Source organism: Hyperoodon ampullatus (assembly GCF_949752795.1).
Source record: "Hyperoodon ampullatus genome assembly, chromosome: 5".
Lineage (NCBI taxonomy): Eukaryota > Metazoa > Chordata > Mammalia > Artiodactyla > Ziphiidae > Hyperoodon > Hyperoodon ampullatus.
This window is the reverse complement of record NC_136918.1, coordinates 13,560,852-13,582,695: the sequence shown is the minus strand read 5'-3', so window position 1 is coordinate 13,582,695 and position 21,844 is coordinate 13,560,852. Positions and strand designations below refer to the sequence as shown.

General features: G+C 34.3%; 1 protein-coding gene across 1 annotated transcript; it reads left to right on the top strand.

The window, feature by feature from the left end:
• Nucleotides 1-1,898: 1,898 nt before the first annotated feature.
• LOC307053116 (small nuclear ribonucleoprotein E-like) lies at nt 1,899-2,211 on the top strand (the record flags this gene model as incomplete). The annotated part of the gene is made up of 1 exon (XM_079704423.1): nt 1,899-2,211. The coding sequence occupies exon 1, from the start codon at nt 1,933-1,935 to the stop codon at nt 2,209-2,211; it is 279 nt and encodes a 92-aa protein (XP_079560549.1). The 5' UTR covers nt 1,899-1,932.
• Nucleotides 2,212-21,844: the final 19,633 nt, after the last annotated feature.

The following is a 21,844-nucleotide window of genomic DNA, read 5'->3' as shown; positions in this document are numbered from 1 at the left end:
TTTTTTCTGTTTTCTGTGCAATAACGATAAGTTAGATAATAGAACAAAGAGACAATTTTCAGGAGTGGAACTCTGATTCTAATGTGCGCGCACACACACACACACACACACAGGTACTGACTGTTCTCCAGAGGAAAAGTAATTTCAAAGAGTTAGGTCGTAAAAAAAAAAAAAAAATCAAAAGCCTGCCTGAAAAATTGATTTGATCAATTTTTTGATTTGATCTTACTCTTTTCACTATTTTCCAAAGGAGGTGTGGTGATATTTAATATGGTCCAGACATTTTAATTTATTTTTATTTAACTATAGTTGATTTATAATATTGTGTTAGTTTCAGGTGTACAGCTTCAGATTCTTTTCCATTATAGGTTATTACAAGATATTGAATATAGTTCCCTGTGCTATACAGTAGGTCCTTGTTGATTATCTATTTTATATATATATTGCTGTGTATCTCTTAATCCCATATTCCTAAGTTATCCATCCCCTTCCCCTTTTCCCTTTGATAACTATAAGTTTGTTTTCTATGTCTGTGAATCTGTTTCTGTTTTGTAAATAAGTTGATTTGTATTATATTTTTAGATTCCACATATAAGTGATATATATATTTGTCTTTGTCTCACTTGCTTTGCTTAGTATGATAATCTCTAGGTCCATCCATGTTGATGTAAATGGTAGTATTTCATTATTTTTTATGGCTGAGTAATATATATATATATATATATATATATATACATATATATATACATATATATATACATATATATATATATACACATATATATATATATATGTATGTATATATATATATATATATATATATATATATATATATATATATACCACACCTTCTTTATCCATTCACCTGTTAATGGACACTTAGGTTGCTTCCATGTCTCGGCTATTGTAAATAGTGCTGCTATAAACATTGGGGCACATGTATCTTTTTGAATTAGAGTTTTCATCTTTTCTGGATATATGCCTAAGAGTGGGATTGCTGGATATATGGTAACTCTAATTTTAGTTTTTTAAGAAACCTCCAGTTTGTTTTCCATGGTGGCTGCACCATGGTCCAGACATTTTTGAAGGGGAAATCACGATCCATGTATAAATGCAGTAGTGATACTTCCTCACTCAAAGATGGCAGTAGTTCTCAGTTGAGTTGTTGAGACCTTTATTGAAATATAACATACATACAGGAAAAAATACACAAATTACAACTGTGAAACTTGACTTTTTATGAACTGAACACACCCATGTGAGCAGGACCCAAATCAAAAAAGAGTATATCATCAACATCCAAGAAGACCCTGCTGTGTCTTCCATTCTCATGTCTCTCCAGTGATAATCACTATCTTGACACCATAGATTAGTTTTGCCAGGTTTCTAATTTCATATTAAATGAAATCTGCAGTATATATATGTACAGTGTTTTCACTCAACATTTTGTTTCTAAGATTTTTCCATTTGTGTTATGTGACTGCAGTATGTTCATTTTCATTGCTCTATAGTATTCAGTGAGTAGATCACAACTTATTTATGTATTCTACTCTTGATGGACATTTTGGTAGTTTCCAGTTTGAGGTTATTATATATGTTATTCCTATTAACATTCTTTTGCATATATTTTGATGGATATATATATATGTGTGTATATATATATATACACATACATACATACATATATACATATACACATGTATATATACATTTCTGTTGGGCAAATACCTAAATGTGGCATTGTCCAATACATTTGGAAAGGTCACTCTAATTTTGGTATGTACAAAATAAAAGTGTATGTAAAGAGACATTTCTCTATCTCTACATGTATTTAAATTGTTGCTCCATGTGCATATAAAAATGACCTTTAGATTCTGGAAGTTGCTTTTTGAGGTAGTGTGTGGGATAGTGTGGTCTTTGTGAGCTTCCACCATGACGTACCAGGGCCAGGGCCAGAAGGTGCAGAAGGTGATGGTGCAGCCAATCAATCTCATCTTCAGATACTTGCAAAATAGATCTCGGATTCAGGTGTGGCTTTATGAGCAAGTGAATATGCGGATAGAGGGCTGTATCATTGGTTTTGATGAGTATATGAACCTCGTATTAGATGATGCAGAAGAGATTCATTCTAAAACAAAGTCAAGAAAACAACTGGGTCGGATCATGCTAAAAGGAGATAACATTACTCTGCTCCAAAGTGTCTCCAACTAGAAATGATCAATGAAGTGAAAAATTGTTGAGAAGGCAATACAGTTTTTTTAGGTGTGCTTTGTTAGAAGTGTAGTTCTAAAGCATTTATTCATATTGTTTTGCTCACCTTTATGTTATTACCAGATAACAATAAATACTGTGGGATTGTTTTTATTAAAATACTTACATTGTTTTCTTTAAAAAAATGAAATAAAAATGACCTTTATTAAGTTGTATTGACAAATCTTGAAAAATAAGGAAAAAAATATGATTGCTCATATTATTCATCACCTAGAGGTAATAATCACATTTAATGTTTTTCAGAGTCTTTAATGATGTGATATGCATCTATATTTACATAGCTAAAATTATATATATTCAGCTTACTTCCATTTAGCAATATATTATTAGAATATTCTCATGCCATAAAAAGAAGGATTGTTTGGAATGGTGGGGTAAAGGTAGCCAGTGGTGTTATAGAGGCAAAGGCTGAATGTTCTAAGATAAAGTAGTCAAACACTGGAGTGAGGCCAAGAAAGGAAACATTTAAAAAGAGTCTTTTGGATTTAGCAACTTGGGGATTATTGGTGACCTTGGTGTAATGACTTAAGTGGGATAATGGAGTAGAAGCCAGATTGCAGTGGCCTGACTGGTGAATGAGAGGCGAGGAAGGGGAGACTGAGTGCTCACTAAATTTGGGGGAAATTTCCTTAGAAGGAGTTACATGGGGACACATTTTACAAAGGTCTTTTCTTCATTTGCTTTGCTTTTTTTTTTTCTTTCCCTTCCATTTTCTTCCCTTCCTTTCTCCCTTTCCTTTCTTTTCCTTTCCTTTTCATCTGTTTGTTACTTTTATGGGCAATAATATTACAGTAGTCCCTCCTTATTCACAGGGGATACGTTTCAAGACGCCCAGAGGATTCCTGAATCCACGATAGTACCAAACCCTATGTATAATATGGTTTTTCCTAGACATACACACCTATGATAAAGTTTAATTTATAAATTAGGCATGGTAAGATTAATACCAATAACTTAATTTTAAACTAGAGTAATCATAATAATACATTATAATAAAATTTACCATAGATCTTAGCAACCTTAACATATAATATTTTTTCTTTCCTTATTAAGTTGAGAACTTTCACCTTTTCACTTAAAGGAGGCACTTTACCACTTCTCTTTGGCATATCTGAATTGCCAGCATCACTACTCTCATGCCTTGAGGACTTTATTAAGTAAAATAAGAGTGACTTAAACACAAGCACTGTGATACCATGACAATTGATCTGATAACAGAGATGGCTACTAAGTGCCTAAGAGGTGTGATTTGCTGGACAAAGGATGACTGCTGTTCCAGGTGGGATGAAGCTGGAGGATGAGAGATTTCATCACAATACTCAGAACAGAGTGCATTTAAAACTTATGAATTGTTTATTTCTGCAATTTTCCATTTAATATTTTCAGACCGTAGTTGATCTTGGGTAACTGAAACCGAGGAAATCGAAACCTCGGTTAATGGGAGGACTACTGTAATTCTTATCGCCCACATGACCTTTTTGACACTTCAGCCAGAGCAAGGTGAACAGAGAAAAGAATTATGTAAGGTTAAGAGATGTGAAATTTGCTGGACTCGGGGTTGTAAATGGAGTTTGGTTATAAAATGATTCTAATATAGATGTGGCAGGTTCAGACCACGTTAGCTGGCTGAACCTCCAGAGATGTAAACTCCTTTGCTTGTATTAGCTCCTTACCCACTCTACAAACAGGTTGTTGGTGAAAAGTTGTCATGGCACCTCTGCAGAAATCTTTCCCCAGGGTTTGGAGGGAATGCTGTTGGTCCAGAGCAGCTTTGAGGAAACGGTCTCTTAAATTCAGCATGTGTATTTTATTTGCGATTTTTATTATTTTTCTTTTTTGAATGATTTATTATTTATTTATGGCTGTGTTGGCTCTTCGTTCCTGTGCGAGGGCTTTCTCTAGTTGCGGCAAGTGGGGGCCACTCTTCATCACGGTGCGTGGGCCTCTCACTATCGTGACCTCTCCTGCTGCGGGGCACAGGCTCCAGACGCGCAGGCTCAGTAATTGTGGCTCACGGGGCCAGCTGCTCCGCGGCATGTGGGAATCCTCCCAGACCAGGGCTCGAACCCTCGTCCCCTGCATCGGCAGGAGGACTCTCAACCACTACGCCACCAGGGAAGCCCGCGATTTTTATTCTTTAAAAAAAGTAGTACATATGCATAATAGAAAAATATTTTTTATTAGTAAGTATACCATTTCATTGGATGGTCTGATCAATAAAATAAATTTCATAATTTGGATCCTTGAGGGAATTTGGGGAGTTTAATTATTATTTAGAGATGCCAAGGAGGTCAGTGGGTGTGTAATAGGGGTGGGCGATGAGTTGCAAATAGAACGCACATATTTCAGAGATTTGTCCTGCTGCAAACTGACAAGTATATCTCTGATCCTCATCTCTCAGCAGTAAGTGAATAAGGTTAAAAGGAAGAATTTACTGTGTTTTCCTAGTTCATATGTATCAAGAATTCTATGATCTCTCTTCTTGAAGTTTCTGGGTTTTGTTTGATGTAAGGACGATGATAAATTTGCTTAATAATAAACACTATAATTCTCAGAGGAATTTGACATATTCAAGTCACTTCTCAAGGAGGATTTAATGAGTGTACTGAGGGGCTTTCATGCTTTTAAAGCTAACATCCTTTTGAAAACTAGGAACCAGCTTATTCTGAAGCATTATAATGAATGACAAATTGCCCTTGTCAAAATAGTTGAAAGTGTAAACATGTATTGATTTGCTAGTCCTTGGCTATGTATATATTTGTGTGTGTGTTTTCCGTTCTGACCCTCAAGGGTTAATGCATATTTATAAAGGGATATTTTTGCTACTAGAAATTAAAAGGTTTTATTTAAAAAAGAGAAAAATTAAAGGATGGTGTATAAGTTTCTTGTTGCTTGCCTAACAAATTACCACAACCTTGGTGTTTAAAACAACAAAAACTTATTGCCTCACAGTTCTGGAGGCCAGAAGTCTGATTTCCAGGTATTGGCAGGGCCACGCTCCCTCCAGAAGCTCTAGGGAATATTCTTTTCCTTTCCTCTTTCAGGTTCTTTTAGCTCCAGGGGTTCCTTGGTGTTTCTTGGCTTGTAGCCAGCATTCCAATCTCTGCAGTCTTCACGTTGCCTTCTCCCATTCTCCGAGTCTGTCCTTTGTCTTTTATAAGGACATGTTACTGGATAGAGGAGCCATCCAGATAATCCATGATGATCTTAACTCAAGATCCTTAACTTAATTTTATCTGCAAAAAACCCTTTTTCCAAGTAAGTTAAAATTTACATGTTCTGGGGTTTAAGGCATGGACATATTTTTGGGGGCCCACAATTCAACGAGTATTTCACTGGGGCTTGACTAGATATGTTTAAACTTAATTTTGCTTCATAAAACGTAGGTTTTGGCTTATGTATCATTTAGGATTGATCATATATTTAAATAACTTGCTGAAATAAATGTAAAAACCTGTTATTCCAAAACCAAAGCTGGCATGAATTATAAGCTGGGTTTATGCTATTTTCTTATAAAGTGTCACTTTAACTGCTAAATGGAAATGTCCACCATCTTTTTCAGTCAGTATCATGTGAAACATGCTGTAGTTTATATATATCAGAAATTCTGTAAATGTTTTTGGCAACTATTGGGCTATGTTTTTTTCTGTATTCAATTTTTATAATTTAAAATATTTATAGTTTCTTACAACACCGTCTTTCAAGTGTTCCTCAAATGGTGGGTTGCTCTGGTGCTGAAAAATGGGCCTGAAAATCAATAATACTGGAATAGAATTTCATTTGGATAAAACACTGTGATGAAGGCCAAACAATCACGATTTTACTCAGTGCTGACATTTTGGAGAGAACACTGAGAAATGTAAGAGATAAGCCTGAAAATGTGAAAGAAGCATATGGTAAAAATATGCTAACATGCCTGTAGATGTACATATTCTGTAAATTCATCACTCCATTGACATTCCTATCTGAAGGGTTGTCTTGAATTTTGTGTGGTGTTCAGGAAATTATCCCTAACATAAAGTACAACTGCCTTATGTATATAATTCTGTATTCTGCTTTTTCTGTGATATTACATCATTAGCTTTTTCATGTTATTTTTAAAATTTATTTATTTATTTATTTATTTTTAATTGAAGTATACTTGATGTACAATATTATATAATTTACAGGTGTACAATATAGTGACTCACAAAGATTAAAGGTTACACTCCATTTATAGTTACTATAAAACATTGACTGTATCCCCTGTGTTGTACAATATATCCTTATATCTTATTTTATATATAATTTCATGTTATTTTGAATAAATACATAGTATTCTTCCATTTTGTATGTATAATTTACCTCACCAATTTCCTACGTTTCATTTATGTTCCTTCTACTATTTTTATCATTATGTGTAACACAATAATGAACATATTTGTGATATGATTTTTTCCATATTTCTCATAATGTAGTCATATTAGACACGAAGCAGAATATCATCAAAGAACATGAATATGTTTGAGTCTTGTTAATATGTTACCAAATAAGTTTCTAAGAAATGTTAAAGTATTTTCATTTCCACAAGCAATATATAAATTTTTTCCCAGTTTTATTAATATATAATTTACACACAGCACTGTATATGTTTAAAGTGTACAGCATAATGATTTGACTTACATATATTGTGAAATGGCTACCACAGTAAGTTTAGCTAACATCCATCATCTCATATAGATACAAAATAAAAGAAAAAATTTTTTTCTTGTGGTGAGAATGTTAGGATTTACTCTCTTAACTTTCAAATATACCATATAGCGATGTTAATTATAGTCATTATGTTGTACATCATATCTCTGTACTTATTTAAAACTGGAAATTTGTGCCTTTTGACTACCTTCATCCAATTCACTTCCCACCACCTACCCACCCCCCACCTCTGATAACCACAAATCTGACCTTTTTTCTATGAGTTAGGTTGTTTTATTTTATAAAGATTCCACATATAAGTGAGATCATACAGTATTTGTCTTTATCTGATTTATTTCACTTAGCATAATGACTTTAAGTTCAATCCATGTTGTTGTACAATAAATGGCAGGATTTTCTTCTTTTATGTGGCTGAAAAATATTCCACTGTGTGAAATATTATACCACAACTTCATTATCCATGCATCCATCAATGTACACTTAGGTTCTTTCCGTGTTCCATATTTTGGCTGCTATAAACAGTGCTGTTATAAACATGAGGGTGTAGATATCTTTTTGAGTTAGTGTTTTCATTGCCTTTGGATATATTCCCAGAAGTGGAATTGCTGGACCATGTGGTAGTTCTATTTTAATTTTTAAAAGGAACCTCCACACTCTTTTCCATAGTGGCTGTACCAACTTACAGTCCCACCAATAATGCACAAGAGTTCCCCTTTCTCCACCTCCCTGCTAATATATATCTCTTGTCTTTTTAATGATAACCATTCTAACAGGTATGAGGTGAAATTTCACTTGTTTTGATTTTCATTTCCCTAATGAATAGTGATGTTGAGCACCTTTTCATGTATCCATTGGCCATTCATATGTCTTCTTTGGAAAAATGTCTAGTTGCGTCCTTTGACAATTTTTTAATTGAATTGTTTGGTTTTTTGCTATTGAGTTATATGAGTTCTTTATATATTTTAGATATTAATCACTTATCAGATACATGGTTTGCAAAATCTTTTTCTCATTCTGTAGGTTTTTTCATTTTATTGATAGTTTCTTTTGCTATGCTGAAGGTTAAAAAGCTTGATGTCATCCCACTTATTTATTTTTGATTTGTTCCTTGTGCTTTTGGTGTCATACCCAAAAAAATTATTGCCAAGACCCATGTCAATGAGCTTTTTTTCCTATGTTTTCTTCTGGGAGTTTTATAGTTTCTGGTCTTATATTTAAGTTTAAATCAATTTTGATTTAATGCTTATGAGTGGTTTAAGATATTCATCTAATTTCACTCTTTTATGTGTCAATATCCAATTTTCCCAGCACCATTTATTGAAGAAACTGTCTTTTCCCCCCTGAATATTCTTGTCTTCCTTGTCAAATATTAGTTGACTATATATACATGGATTTATTTGGGGGGCTCTCAATTCTGTTCCATTGATCTATGTGTCTGTTTTTATGCTAATACCCTAGTTTTTTTTATCACTATAGCTTTCTAACGTAGCTTGAAATAAGGAAGTGAAGTGCCTCCTACTTTGTTCTTCTTTCTCAGGGTTGTTTTGGCTATTCATGGTCTTTTGTGGTTCCATATAAATTTTAGGATTGTTTTTCTATTTCTCTAAAAAATGTCATTGGAATCTTGATAAGGATTGCATCAACTCTATACATGGATTTGAGAAGTATGGATATTTTAATAATATTAAAACTTCCAATCCATGAACACATATACCTTTTGATATATTTGTGTCTTTTTAAATTTCTTTCATCAATGTCTTGTGGTTTTCAGTGTAAAGATCTTATACCTCCTTGGTTAAATTTATTCCCAACTATTTTACCATTTTTGATGCTATTGTAAATAAGATTGCTTAATTGTTTTTCATATAAGTTGTTGTTAGTGTATCAAAGCATTACTGATTTTTGTGTATTGATTTTGTATCCTTCAACTTATTGAATTAATTTTATTAGTTCTAACAGTTATTTTGTTATATAAAGAAAACAGAATTTTCTATATATAAAATCATGTCATCTGTGAATAGAGCCAATTTTACTCCTTCCTTTTCAATTCTGATGCCTTTTGTTTCTTTTTCTTGCCTGATTGCTTTGGCTAGGACTTTCAGTACTTTGTTAAATAGAAGTGGTGAGAGTAAGGACTCTTGTCTTTTTCCTGATCTTAGAGAAAAATCTTTTCAACCTTTCACCATTAAGTATGAAGTTAGCTGGGGGCTTGTCATATGTGACCTTTATTAAGTTGAGGTATGTTCCCTCTATACCTAACTTGTTGCATTTTTATCATGAATGGATATTGAATTTTGTCAAATGCTCTTTCTATATCTGTTGAGATGATCCTATTTTTTTCTTTCATTCTATTAATGTGTTATATCACATTGATTGATTTGAGTATATTGAAACATCCCTGCATCCAAGAGATAAATCCCAATTGATCATAGTTAATGATCCTTTTAATATGCTGCTAAATTTGGTTTGCTAGTATTTTATTGAGAATTTTTTGCATCTATATTCATCTGGGATATTGGCCTGTAGTTTTCTTTTGTTGTAGTGTCCTTTTCTGGCTTTGGTATCCAGGTAATGCTGACCTTGTGAAATCAGTTTGGGAGTGTTGCCTTCTCTTTGATTTTTTTGAAAGTGTTTGAGAAGAATTGACATTAATACTTTAATAGTTTGGTAAAATTCACCAGTGAAGCCATCTGATCTTGAATTTTTCTTAACTGGGAAATACTTGATGACTGATTAAAATACCTTACTAGTAATTGGTCTGGTCAGATTTTCTATTTCTTCCTGATTTAGTCTTGGTAGGTTATATGTTACAAACATTTTTTTCTATATCTTCTAGGTTTTCCAGTTTTGTTGGTGTATAGTTGATCATAGTAGCTTCTTATAATCCTTTGTTATCTCACTTATAATTTTGTTGATCTGGGTGTTCTCTCTTTTTTCCTTGGTTAGTCTAGCTAAAGATTTGTCAACAATTTTTATCTTTTCAAAGAATCAATGCAAGTTGATTTATTTTTCTATTTCTTTTCTGTTCTCTGTTCCATTTATTTCTGCTCTTATCTTTATTATTTCCTTCCTTCTGCTGACTTTGGGCTCAGTTTCTTCTTCTTTTTCTAGTCCCTTGAGGCATAGAATTAGGCTTTTTATTTGAGATCTTTCTTGTTTCTTAATATAGACATTTATTGTCATGAACTTCCCTCTTAAAACTGCTTTTGCTGCATCCCATAAGTTTTGGTACATTGCATTTCCATTTTTGTTTATCTCAAGATACTTTTTTAATTTTCTCTTTACTTTCTTCTTTGATCCATTGATTGTTCAAGAGAGTGTTGTTTAATTTCCAAGTAGTTGTGAGTTTTTCAGTTTTCCTCTTGTTATTGATTTCTAGTTTTATACAATTGTTATCAGAGAAAAGATTTGATATTATTTCAGTCTTCTTGAGTTTGCTAAGACTTGTTTTGTGGCCTAAAGTATGGTTTATTCTAGAAAATACTTCATGTGCTCTTGAGACTGATGTGTATTCTGCTGTTGGCCGATAGAATGTTCTATATATGTCTGTTAGGTTCATTTGGTCTATAGTGTTATTCGAATATGCTGTTTCCTTATTAATTATCTGTCTGGATAATCTATCCATCGTTGAGAGTGGGCTATTGCATTCTCTGACTATTACTGAGTTGCTGCTTATTTCTCCTTTTAATTCTGTTAGTTTTTGCTCTCTATATTTAGGTGCTCTAGTGTTAGGTGCATAAATATTTATAATTGTTATGTCTTCCTTGATGGATTGACCCCTTTATCATTCATAATGACCTTCTTTGTCTCTTTTTTATCATTTTTATTTTAAACTCTATTTTATCTGATATAAGTATAGCTACCCTTGTTTTTTTGGTTACCATTTAGTTGAAATATCTTTTTCCATCCCTTCACTCTCAGTTTATTCTTGTCTTTAATGCTAAAGTGAGTCTCTTGTGGGAAGAATATCATTAGATCTTGTTTCCTTGTCCATTCTATGTCCATGTCTTTTGATTGGAGAATTTAATCCATTTATAGTAGTTATTGATAGGTAAGGACTTACTATTGGTGATTCTTTAATCGTTTTTGCCTTTTTTTGAGATCCATTGTTCTTATCCTGCTACATTTTTTTGTGTTTTGATGTCTTTTGGTGGCTTTTTTTTTTTTTTTTTTGGTGCTTCTCTGTATATTCACAGTTTAATGCAGCTAGTGAGTATTACTTTTATGACTAGAGAATGCTGTTATTTAAAATATTTAAAAGTATGCTAAAAACAAAACAACATATTTCAGTTCTCTGCATTAAGTCAATAAATTGCATAATATCTGGATCTTTGGATGAATTTTACTATCCTTCTCCCCCACATGGCACCCCCCCAAAATAAACAAAGCTACTTTGAATGTGTGAGTGTGTTAGAGTTTATGTGTGTAGTACATATTGTGTATAGACATAAACTTCATGAAACACATGACTTAGAAGTTTTCTAGAATCTTCATTTAGTCAATTTGTATAAATTGCCTGATTTATAAGTGTTTGTATGTGTGTGTGTATGTCTGTGTATTCATGAATTTGTTAACCTGAAAATAAAACTTTGAAATCTAGGAGCATTTCTAAAACCTTAGTTTGTTCATATGGAAAAATTTAGTATGTGTTACTTGATTTTTTTTTTATTACCTTAGATTTCATTCTGAATATATTGTCTGGATGTTCTTATGCTGTAGTCATTGCAAGATGTTATGATCACCAGTGCACATATTACAAAGCATAATAGTTTGTTTTACATAATTATGTGATAAAAAATTCAAAGCAGATGCTTTAAACACACACACACACACACACACACACGCATATATGAAAAACACCAAACTTCATGAATCCCTCTTGTGCAACCAACTAATAAGGCCTATGGCCTGTTTGCCTTGGCTACGTGCTTTTATTTTGCATTTTTCTGAATCATAGAATATCCTTTATATCTTAGGGTAGTCAAGAGAGAACAAACACTCTTTTAGAGATTTTTAAGTCTCTCTTTTTCTGACCATAGGTTTTTTTTAAAATTTATTTATTTATTTATTTATTTATTTATTTATTTATTTATTTATTTATTTTTGGCTGTGTTGGGTCTTTGTTACTGTGTGCAGGTTTTCTCTAGCTGCGGTGAGCAGGGGCTACTCTTTGTTGCTGTGCATGGGCTTCTCATTGCGGTGGCTTCTCTTGTTGCAGAGCACAGGCTCTAGGCGCGTGGGCTTCAGTATTTGTGGCACATGGGCTCAGTAGTTGTGGTTTGCGGGCTCTAGAGTGCAGGCTCAGTAATTGTGGCGCATGGGCTTAGTTGCTCCACGGCATGTGGGATCTTCCCGGACCAGTGCTTGAACCCGTGACCCCTGCATTGGCAGGCAGATTCTCAACCACTGCGCCACGAGGGAAGCCCTGACCATAGGTTCTTACTCAACTTGTCTATTGTGCATTCTGGATTTAAGCTCTCAAAAGGAGGCAGTCTTAATTTTATAATCCAATGCTTGGTTAATGTAAATAATCTATGAAGGCTAAAGCTAATATATGCCCAATATTTGGTTTGCTACATGCCAAGAATATTATGGTGTCCCATACTTAAAATTTCTAAATGTAAAAAAGATTCTTTGTCTTAGTAAAGTAAAATACTACCATGAAAAATATTTATCCTCAAAAGTTATAGAATTATATTTAGAGACCAGCTAGGAGTAGGAGGTATAGGAATTAGGTTCCCATAGGTTCACCCAGATCGCAGGGCCCCATATTGATTGGATTATTTCTGTGTCAGAAATTATTGCTTAAGTTCACCCATGACCTCAGGGGATGATTTACCTCCTGAGGCATTGTTTTGAATAGCAGAAAGACACTCACGATCAGTAATAGCCTGGAAAGGACTTTGGGTTGCCAAAGATCTTTTCCAATTCACCTCCTTGCTCTTTGTTAACTGAAAAACAGGTATATACTAGTTACAGTTTCCACTTAGATTCTTTTCTACCCTTCTGCCCTTCTTTCCTTCCTTTTCCCTCTATTCAGACAACAGAATAAATCAATCGTTTGGTCTGCAGGTTCCCCAACGTCATAGAAAAAAAGTAATGGTGAGGAGGAAAGAATTTCCACTCTGAGTAGAGTCTGGCTGTTCTACTAGATTCCAGAGTGACCCGAGTGAGCAGGTGATTGCTCACAAAATGCTCTTCTTGGCTGAGAAACTGACTTCTTAAAAATGCATTTATTTATTTATGACAAGCAAACATTCCAACTTTAATTAAAATTCACATATATTTGACATTTTACACAGACTAGAGTTTTAGTAAAACTGTAAAATACTTCTGGGGGCAAGGTTTGTTTAGGACATAGCTCTGTCTGCAATGACAATCATGCTCTCATCTTGCAGTATCCAAAATAGAGAACACAGATTTTGGGGAAAAAAATGGTTAATCTGGGAAGTGTGATTTCTTAGGCAGATAGTTATGCTTTTGTCACTTTATTACACATAGTAATATCTTTATTACACCAAATGTCCCTTTCCAGAAAGTTCAGGGTAGTTTGCATTTTAGAGAACCTGATTAGAACATTCAAATCACATTCTCCACTGGTGGTCACTAACATAATAGTATTCTCTGAGGATTTGGGTAATACTGCCTCTCCATGGCTCTCTTCTCTCTCTCTACACAAATGCTTTGCATGTTGTTACTACAAAAATCCTTTCAGGTACCAGAGTCTTAAAGAAAGATCCTTTTGTGTTACCAATGATGGAAAAATGTGTAGAAACCCTTCTAAGGGAGTGTTCTTTCAGAGATAAAAGCACCTTTAAAAAGGTCTACCTCAGCAATTAGAAGTCTAAAAGATTTCATACTGGGGACCTGTCCTAGTGTTTGAAGTCTTGATGATAAAAAATGCAAATAGAGAAATTTTTTTCAAGAAAAATACCTGCACTTATTACTTTTTTTTTTTTTTTTTTTTTTTTTTTGAGGTACATGGGCCTCTCACTGTTGTGGCCTCTCCCGTTACAGAGCACAGGCTCCGGACACGCAGGGTCAGCGGCCATGGCTCATGGGCCCAGCTGCTCTGTGGCATGTGGGATCTTCCCAGACTGGGGCATGAACCCGTGTCCCCTGCATTGGCAGGTGGACTCTCAACCACTGCACCACCAGGGAAGCCCGTATTACTTTTTAAAGAATTAATCACTTTTTACTTTTTAAAGAATTTTATGAAATGGAGGAGACATACATTTGCTTAACCTCTCTGCTAGTATTTTGTCAACTCATGCTCTTCTTGGAGGAGATATTATTGAAAATTTCACATGCTGATATTTCTAAGAATTAATGTAAAAATAAATGTATCAATATATGAGATGATATTTAGAATATAGAACATCATAAAAATAAAAAGATAATAATGAAAATAAGAAACTAAATAAAAATTGATTCAGAATCTCATATTCAGTTGAAAAAAGAGGGCCAATTAGAGAAGTAGTGGTAATTGAAACCAGGGAAACTGCTGCTTGGTTACAGAATCAATCTCTGGCGTTATGCTGCCTGAAACATCATTTCCATACTTAGACTGTGGATCTTCCTCTATCCTTTCCGCAGAGCAACTGGAGCCCTTTGGTGATTATCCACCAATCAATCATGAGATAGGGTCAGCAAGAAGAGCCTGGAAAATGTTATTGCTGATGAGAATTTAATCTAGGTTACTGCTGGAATGGACAAAGACTATAGCTAAAAGGGGGGCCTCCACCTTCAGGCCTGGCTTCCCATTTCACTTAGCATGATATTCACACTCCTCACAATGGTATCCATAGCTCTCCTTAATCTGCCATCTATTTACTTCTGTATCATTTCATTCCATCCCTTGTTCCCCAGCACTGCTCTCCAGACAACCCGGGCTTCTTTGCATCTTCAGATGTTGTGTGTTCCTTAAGGCCTTTGCCTTTGCTATTCCCTTTGCTTGGAATTCTCTTCACCAAGATTTTTCCAGAGTGGATTTCTTATTGTCACATCAGACACAGCTTAAATATCATATCACCTTCTCAGAGATGGCTTTCCCAAACACCTTAGTTCCCTCACTGCCCTGTAATTCTATCACAATAGTTTATTTTATTTTTATGGCTTGTATCGTGATCTATACTTTTATATTTCTGTGCTTACTTTTGCATTTCTCTCTCTCCCACTATAATATAAATTCCATGCAAACAGGATGCATACCTGTCTAATTTACTGTTATTGCTGCAGCATTGCCCAATAAATATTGTTGAATGAGTAGTTTTACATAGTAAAAACAATAAACATAATCTATTTTAACAATAAACTTGATTTGAGAATATGGGGTTCATCATGACCCAAAAAGAAGTGAATTTGAGGTATGTTAAAGGGTAGTTTTTATGCACACAAGATTTTAAAATTATGAGTATCCTACATTAAAGTTTTAGTCAATATCCAAGGTACCAAACATAACTGTGCTTTGACCTATTGATTCTCAGAACTGTTCAAACATTAAGTATTTTCTATTAAAATGACCACTTGCATCATTTTTATATTGGGAGGAGATAGAAGGTGGAAACTTTCAAGACATAGATTAAAGGGAAAATTTCCTAAAGGATATTATTGGAATTAGTGTGCTGTGAAGTGAGTCATATTGAATATATTTAAATCATATACTCAGTATATTTTAGCTCAGAATATATTATTTCAAAATATAAATTAATAATTTGTACTGGTTTCAGACAAATACTTTAATGATATTAGTTAAAATTTGTTAAGCCAGTTATAATTAGGCCTCTGTTTCTTTTAGTAGAATGTAAGGAGAATCTAAGAGATAAATTCTGCTTGTGATGAGAGGTGAGACCTCACTAGAGGTGAGATCTTTTGGTTCCCATGTGCTTCCTCCTTGAATAGAACCTGAAATCCTGTCTGCCTCTTATGCCTTTCTCTCAAATGAAGCCTTGACAGGGGTGCAGCTGGGCCAAGTTATGGTTCCTGAGGGACCAGTAACATTGACTCCATTGCCCACCTCGTTCTTCCTAAGACAGAGGATGTCTGGATGGGGACAGTGTTCTGTCTTAGGACCAGAAGTGGGTACACAAGGAGAACAGACCTTGGGTCAGGATTAAGATACTATTTTCTGACTTATTCATTGTATGCAAATAAAGCCTAGGAAAAAAATCAGAAGAAATTATATTAGTTAATGTATCAATTAATTGCTTAAAAATTTATTTATCATTTTGAATACTTATTATACGTCAGGGAATTTCCTAGATATTTTCACATACTTCATAATTTCTACTGCCATGAAATATATATTTATGATAAACATGAAGCAGTTTAGATCCATCTACCAGTCTCACTTTATGACTAGGAACACAAATTCACAAAACATCTGGCAGATCTAGGGGTATGCTTATGTTCACAAACGAATCAAACTTCTGAATATAGTTTCCTTAGCAGCGTTCTCTAATCTACCATTGATAAGGACAACCAGTGACACACATTGAGAAAGATGGAGGGGAAAAACAAAAGCAACCAATCACGTTAAATCTGGACCTACTCTGCACCCAGGGAAATAAGAGACTATCTACCATCACATTGGAAGGATGTGGGAAAGTCCTCTAACCCCAGTGTATCTGCCGCATTGAAATGTCACAGTGTCAGGCAGCCTCAGTGTTAAGTACTTCTCTGGTTAAATTCTGAGGGTCCTGTTTGAAATGAGTTGATCTGGGACTGACTCACATTAAACAATCATTTCTCTTTAATACTTCTGCATAACTTAGTCAATCATTTATCTAACAAAGAAGGACATGGGGTAGGGAGGAGGGTATAGTGTGAAGGAACAAACAAAAATTCATATGCCTTAGCTTATTATGAATATTAGAAAAAATAAAAATACTTTGTACACTATAATATGATAGGTAAAGTAAGTTATCATAATTATTTTCTACTACAAAGTGTTGCCTATGGTGGATCCAGAGCATAATTATTGAGTCTGATTCATTCTGTTAACAAAAGTGTCCTTATAGTGAGAAGCCAGACACTTTAATATATAATATAAATATATATAACATTAGTCCTATGATTTTTATACTACTAATAATTTTTACTTGAATGAATACTTCTTTACAATTTACAAATACCATTTGAAGTAACTATAATAACTAAGTTGGATATAATTTTAAAACCAGTTCTGTTGAAGGCCAAATGTAACAGACAGAAATACAGAACAAAACACAGAATTGGTTTTTTGTGATAAATTTAGAAAACCAAAGAAATAATTGGTAATGAATAATTTTAAACATATGGCTTATTTTTCATCTTAATATTCTTAAAAAGTTTTGAATTTCAGAGGGCATGTAGTTGAAATTATTCAAAACAAACCTCTTAGGTCTATGGATCTAGTAAAGTTGGTTTTTAAATTATTTAATCAGGTCCATAGAAAGCAAAAATTAGGATTTCCTCCTAATTATTTTTGGAACTTACTGTATATAAACTGTCAGATATGCATAGGTACCTCACACATCTTACCATTTGTCTACAGAATTAAGGGCTCATGATCACCTTGAAATACTACATTAAATTTGAGGGTTAGAAGTAATTTCAAAGATAAAGTTTTAGCACTTCTATTTTATGAATCACTATTTTTTCCTTAAGTTACATTTTTGATCATTAGTCAAATATATCAAAAAATCAAATGATTTGTCAGGATTATTTTCATAAGTAATTCAGAACATTTTAAGAATAAACTGGGGGGAATTACATACATAATATAAAACTAAAGTGTAGTTAAAAAATTTAAGCATACTCTTTTGACTAAATTTTCATTGAACATATCTATATGATTAAAAAAGATCAAGAAGAAAAGTGAAAAGATTATTCAAATACAATGACTTAACACTGTTTACTCAACTCTCAACATTTTTATATTTGGATATCTTTTCTCTGCTTTTGCAGAGCATTTGGTGATATGTTAGAAAACATATTAACTTTTGGCTATTGTGAATTGTATTTCTGTTCTTAAAACCATACCCAAGGGGTATTTCGTTACAACATATTACATTTCAATTAAGCAGATTTCTATGTAATTGTCTTGTGTATTTTGTCAACTGTCGAATAAATATCTTAATCTTTTCTCTGAAAGTAATTAAACTATTACATTACTTTTATATTAGAACATCCTTATTTCAACTAATTTGATTTACTGGATTGATCTTGACTTACAAAGTTTCTCTCCTACATTTTCAGGTATTAACATAACATAGGAAATGCTGGTTGTCATTAAATAATTTCAGTGATAGTGTTTCAATTTATTTTTTAGGTAGCATAATTGTTTTCTCTGTAAAAATCTTGATAAAGTTTTACTTTTAAAAAATTTCAAATGCTTGTTATTTGAGTTATACCTAATGGTCATTTATGTATAATATTTTATTAAAATAATTTTGCTCCATGTCTTTATTTTATTTTTGTTTACATTAAAACACATTTTAAACAAATTGATGACCTGTCTTGTTAAGATCAGTTACCAGTATAAACAGACCATGTTTGGGTCAGTGTTAATTTTGAGAACTTTAAAGTCTATTATGAATTGAAAACTTTATGCAGCTAAACAAACAAATATTACATAATGTGGATGGAAAATATCAGTAAAATGACATCAAATACACTTCATAAGATAGATGTACAAAAGCATTTCAGTTCTTTTCTGATCAGTCTCCTTTTTATTTTTAGACAGTCTTTATGTGAATACAATGACTTCAATATCAAACATTTTAAATGATGCTTGAAATATCAGTCACTTGACTTTGATGTCACACACAATTAAATCCAACCCATCTTCTCTCAGTTAATAACAGCAATCTCACCAAGTCTAGTGCCTAATTAATACCAGCTATTTGTCACAAAGAGGTGACACATGTATATCAGAAAGCTTGAAATATTGTTTTGTGCTGAAGTGTAGCCAGATAGTCCTGCAATATAGAATCTGTCTTATGTGTGATTGGCTTTAAAGATTTCAAAGGCCCCCCGAGTTTAGTGTGTTCAAGCTGGGATGCAACAGCGCATAGAAGGTGTTACTGATGTGACGGGTCCCTTTAGGCTGCTTAGTAGGAAGGTATTTAGAAAAAAACACAGCTCTCTCTGAAAGGTTCAGACTTGATCATTCACTTAGGTAATGGCCAGAATTAAGAATAAAGTCCCTATCGTCATTTATTTCACCTGCAGTTTGTAAGCTATGTGTCAGAATACACAATCATAAATTGTATTATTTTATTGCAAAAACTTTTCTGCTTCTGCTTCCATCGAAAACTCTCTTTACCTATGTTGGTCTATATACAAATAAATTGGTATCTGTCAAAGAAGTAATGCTTCTCCTTCTTAAATTCAGTTACAGACTGTAATAAGAGGTTGACTTACATTTAAATAGTAATTACTAGTTGTCAAATTAGGTGAAAATGTTTGAGGTACATACAGGTAGAATATAAACTATACAATTCTGTGAAAAACTAGATGGAAAAGCAGAGGTCATTTGTTGATTGGGTACTTATAAACTTATTCATACACATTAATATTTAAAATTCAGATAAAAATGTATGTTATTAAAGATTTCTTTTAAAATGTGCCTAACCATAACCAAAGAGCTACTACCTTTCTGTAGCTTAGATTTTTCTGCTAATATATAAAACTCTCTATTTTGATATAGAGGAAAATTAAGTGCGGCTGAAACATTGTACTGATATTAAGGAAGCATTCTCTCTTCTTTCTTAGAAAAGAAGGAAAGAAAGACCTAGAGGAGTTGCCTGCTGCAGATTAACTGTAGTTCTGGAATTTTCCTCACTATTCCAGTTTTTCCAGCTTACTGTCCTTACGGTCCCCCCCTCTACTCCCCACCCCCAGAAGGATGTTTAACCTCAGGTTTACTAGTCAAGTAGTAATTTTTACTCCTGCTCACTTATTGAAATCAATGGGGAGAAAGTGCTGACTGTAGTTGAAAAAAAAGAGAAGAGTTACAACAGTGCTACAAAACAGTGACGACTAGGAAATGGAAATGCTTTAGAAGAATGGAGAGATTCTAGCTCCCTCAATGGTTAGAAGGCTCTAAACAACTACTTATATGAGGCAGTGTGGTTTAAAGTAAACAATGCTTGTGGCCACCAGGGAAGTGCCCAGTGGCATAGCTTCATTCTTTTCAGGCTAGCTCAGTTTTCAAAGGGTATCAAGTCCAGGTCTTTTTTTTTTTTTTTTTCTAGGTGGAGGTTTAAAGGAGTGTTTCTTCAGATATAAAAACAACTGCAAAGAAGAAAAAAAAATCAATAGAAAACCTGAGGTTTCTTAGATATGTAATGCTAAATGAATGATTGGACCATTGTAATTTTTCACTAGCTTCATATATAGACATAGCACCCCTCTCCCCAGTTTGGAGCATTTCTTTTTCATCTTCCTTTAACTAAATTTAAGATACTTGTTCCGTTAAATAGCCTCTAATTCCTAGACAGGTTTTGAGCCTGGAAAAATTAGCCGTGGGATTGTGTGTGTTTGTTGTCTGAGGCCAAGGCTTCTATGTTGACTCTGACAGGTCCTGGGTGCTCTTAGAAACTAGAGAGCCATTCCACAAGGGACACTAGCAGATTCTCAAGTTTATAACGTGGTTGCTCATACAGATGCTGCAGCAGCTTCTGTGTGTGACCTCCAGATCCTCCAGCAGCCTTTCAAATGTCACATCAGCCAGACTATTTCCAGGTGCAGAATGCAGCCCCAGCCCTGTATCATTCCAAGATCGAACATCTTAAACCAGATTGGGGCATTGGAGAGAGGGTTAGGGCGCCCCCCTGAGTATTCCACATGCAGTTCTAGGCGGCTTAAGCCAAGCAGGCGGGAGATCCAGCTGGGCAGATAAAAAGACACCAAATGATTTCTCTCGTGAGGGAAGTATCTTTTTGTTTGTAACTGCATTTTTGGTTCCTTCTCTTTTGTTTTGTTTCTTCTTACACAAACGCTACAGTTCTATTTGGGATTAAGTCAAAATATTAAAGGAAATATAAATTAAGCTTCTATTCTGGTTAAGATACTGTGGTAAGTGTTTGCCAGGTTGGAGGGAGAGAATCCACTAGTCCTCTTCTTCTTTGCTGACAATGGCTCCTGTTTCCTGGGGGAGACATTTCACTACATCTTCTATTCAGTTGCTGGTAGTGTGGTAATTGGCTCCCTTTAAAGAAGACACTTTAAATAATTGTCATTTCAAGATTTGTAGGAGCTTATGTTTTCAGAAGGAATTAATGAGATGAAACAGGTGAAGGTATAATTTGATTTTCACAGAGTTAGAGGCTGGTATGAGGGTCACTGAAACCCACTCTTGTTTCTTGATGGGTGCTTCAAAACATCACCATTTTATCAGAATGAAGGTTGACATTATTTTCTCACAGAACTTCTGTGCTTATCTAGCCTGCAAATAAGTATTCAGAATATACTTCAGAGTGGTTCTGAAATCACCCTTAGTTTTTTCATCTTATTTTTTTCTTTCTTTTTTTTTGCGGTACGTGGGCCTCTCACTGTTGTGGCCTCTCCCGTTGCGGAGCACAGGCTCCGGACGCGCAGGCTCAGCGGCCATGGCTCACGGGCCCAGCCGCTCCGCGGCATGTGGGATCTTCCCAGACCGGGGCACAAACCAGCGCTCCCTGCATCGGCAGGCGGACTCTCAACCACTGCGCCACCAGGGAAGCCCCAGTTTTTTCATCTTTTTCTATCTTGTTTGTCTGTCTGTGGTTGGGCTTCCAGTTGTGTGCATGTGGACCAGCAGGACAATCAGGACTTAGAGTTTGGGGCCCTGAATTTTCTGAACCAAGATCTGTCAAAGAGATGTACGATAACTCATGTGATTTAAACATGGATTGTT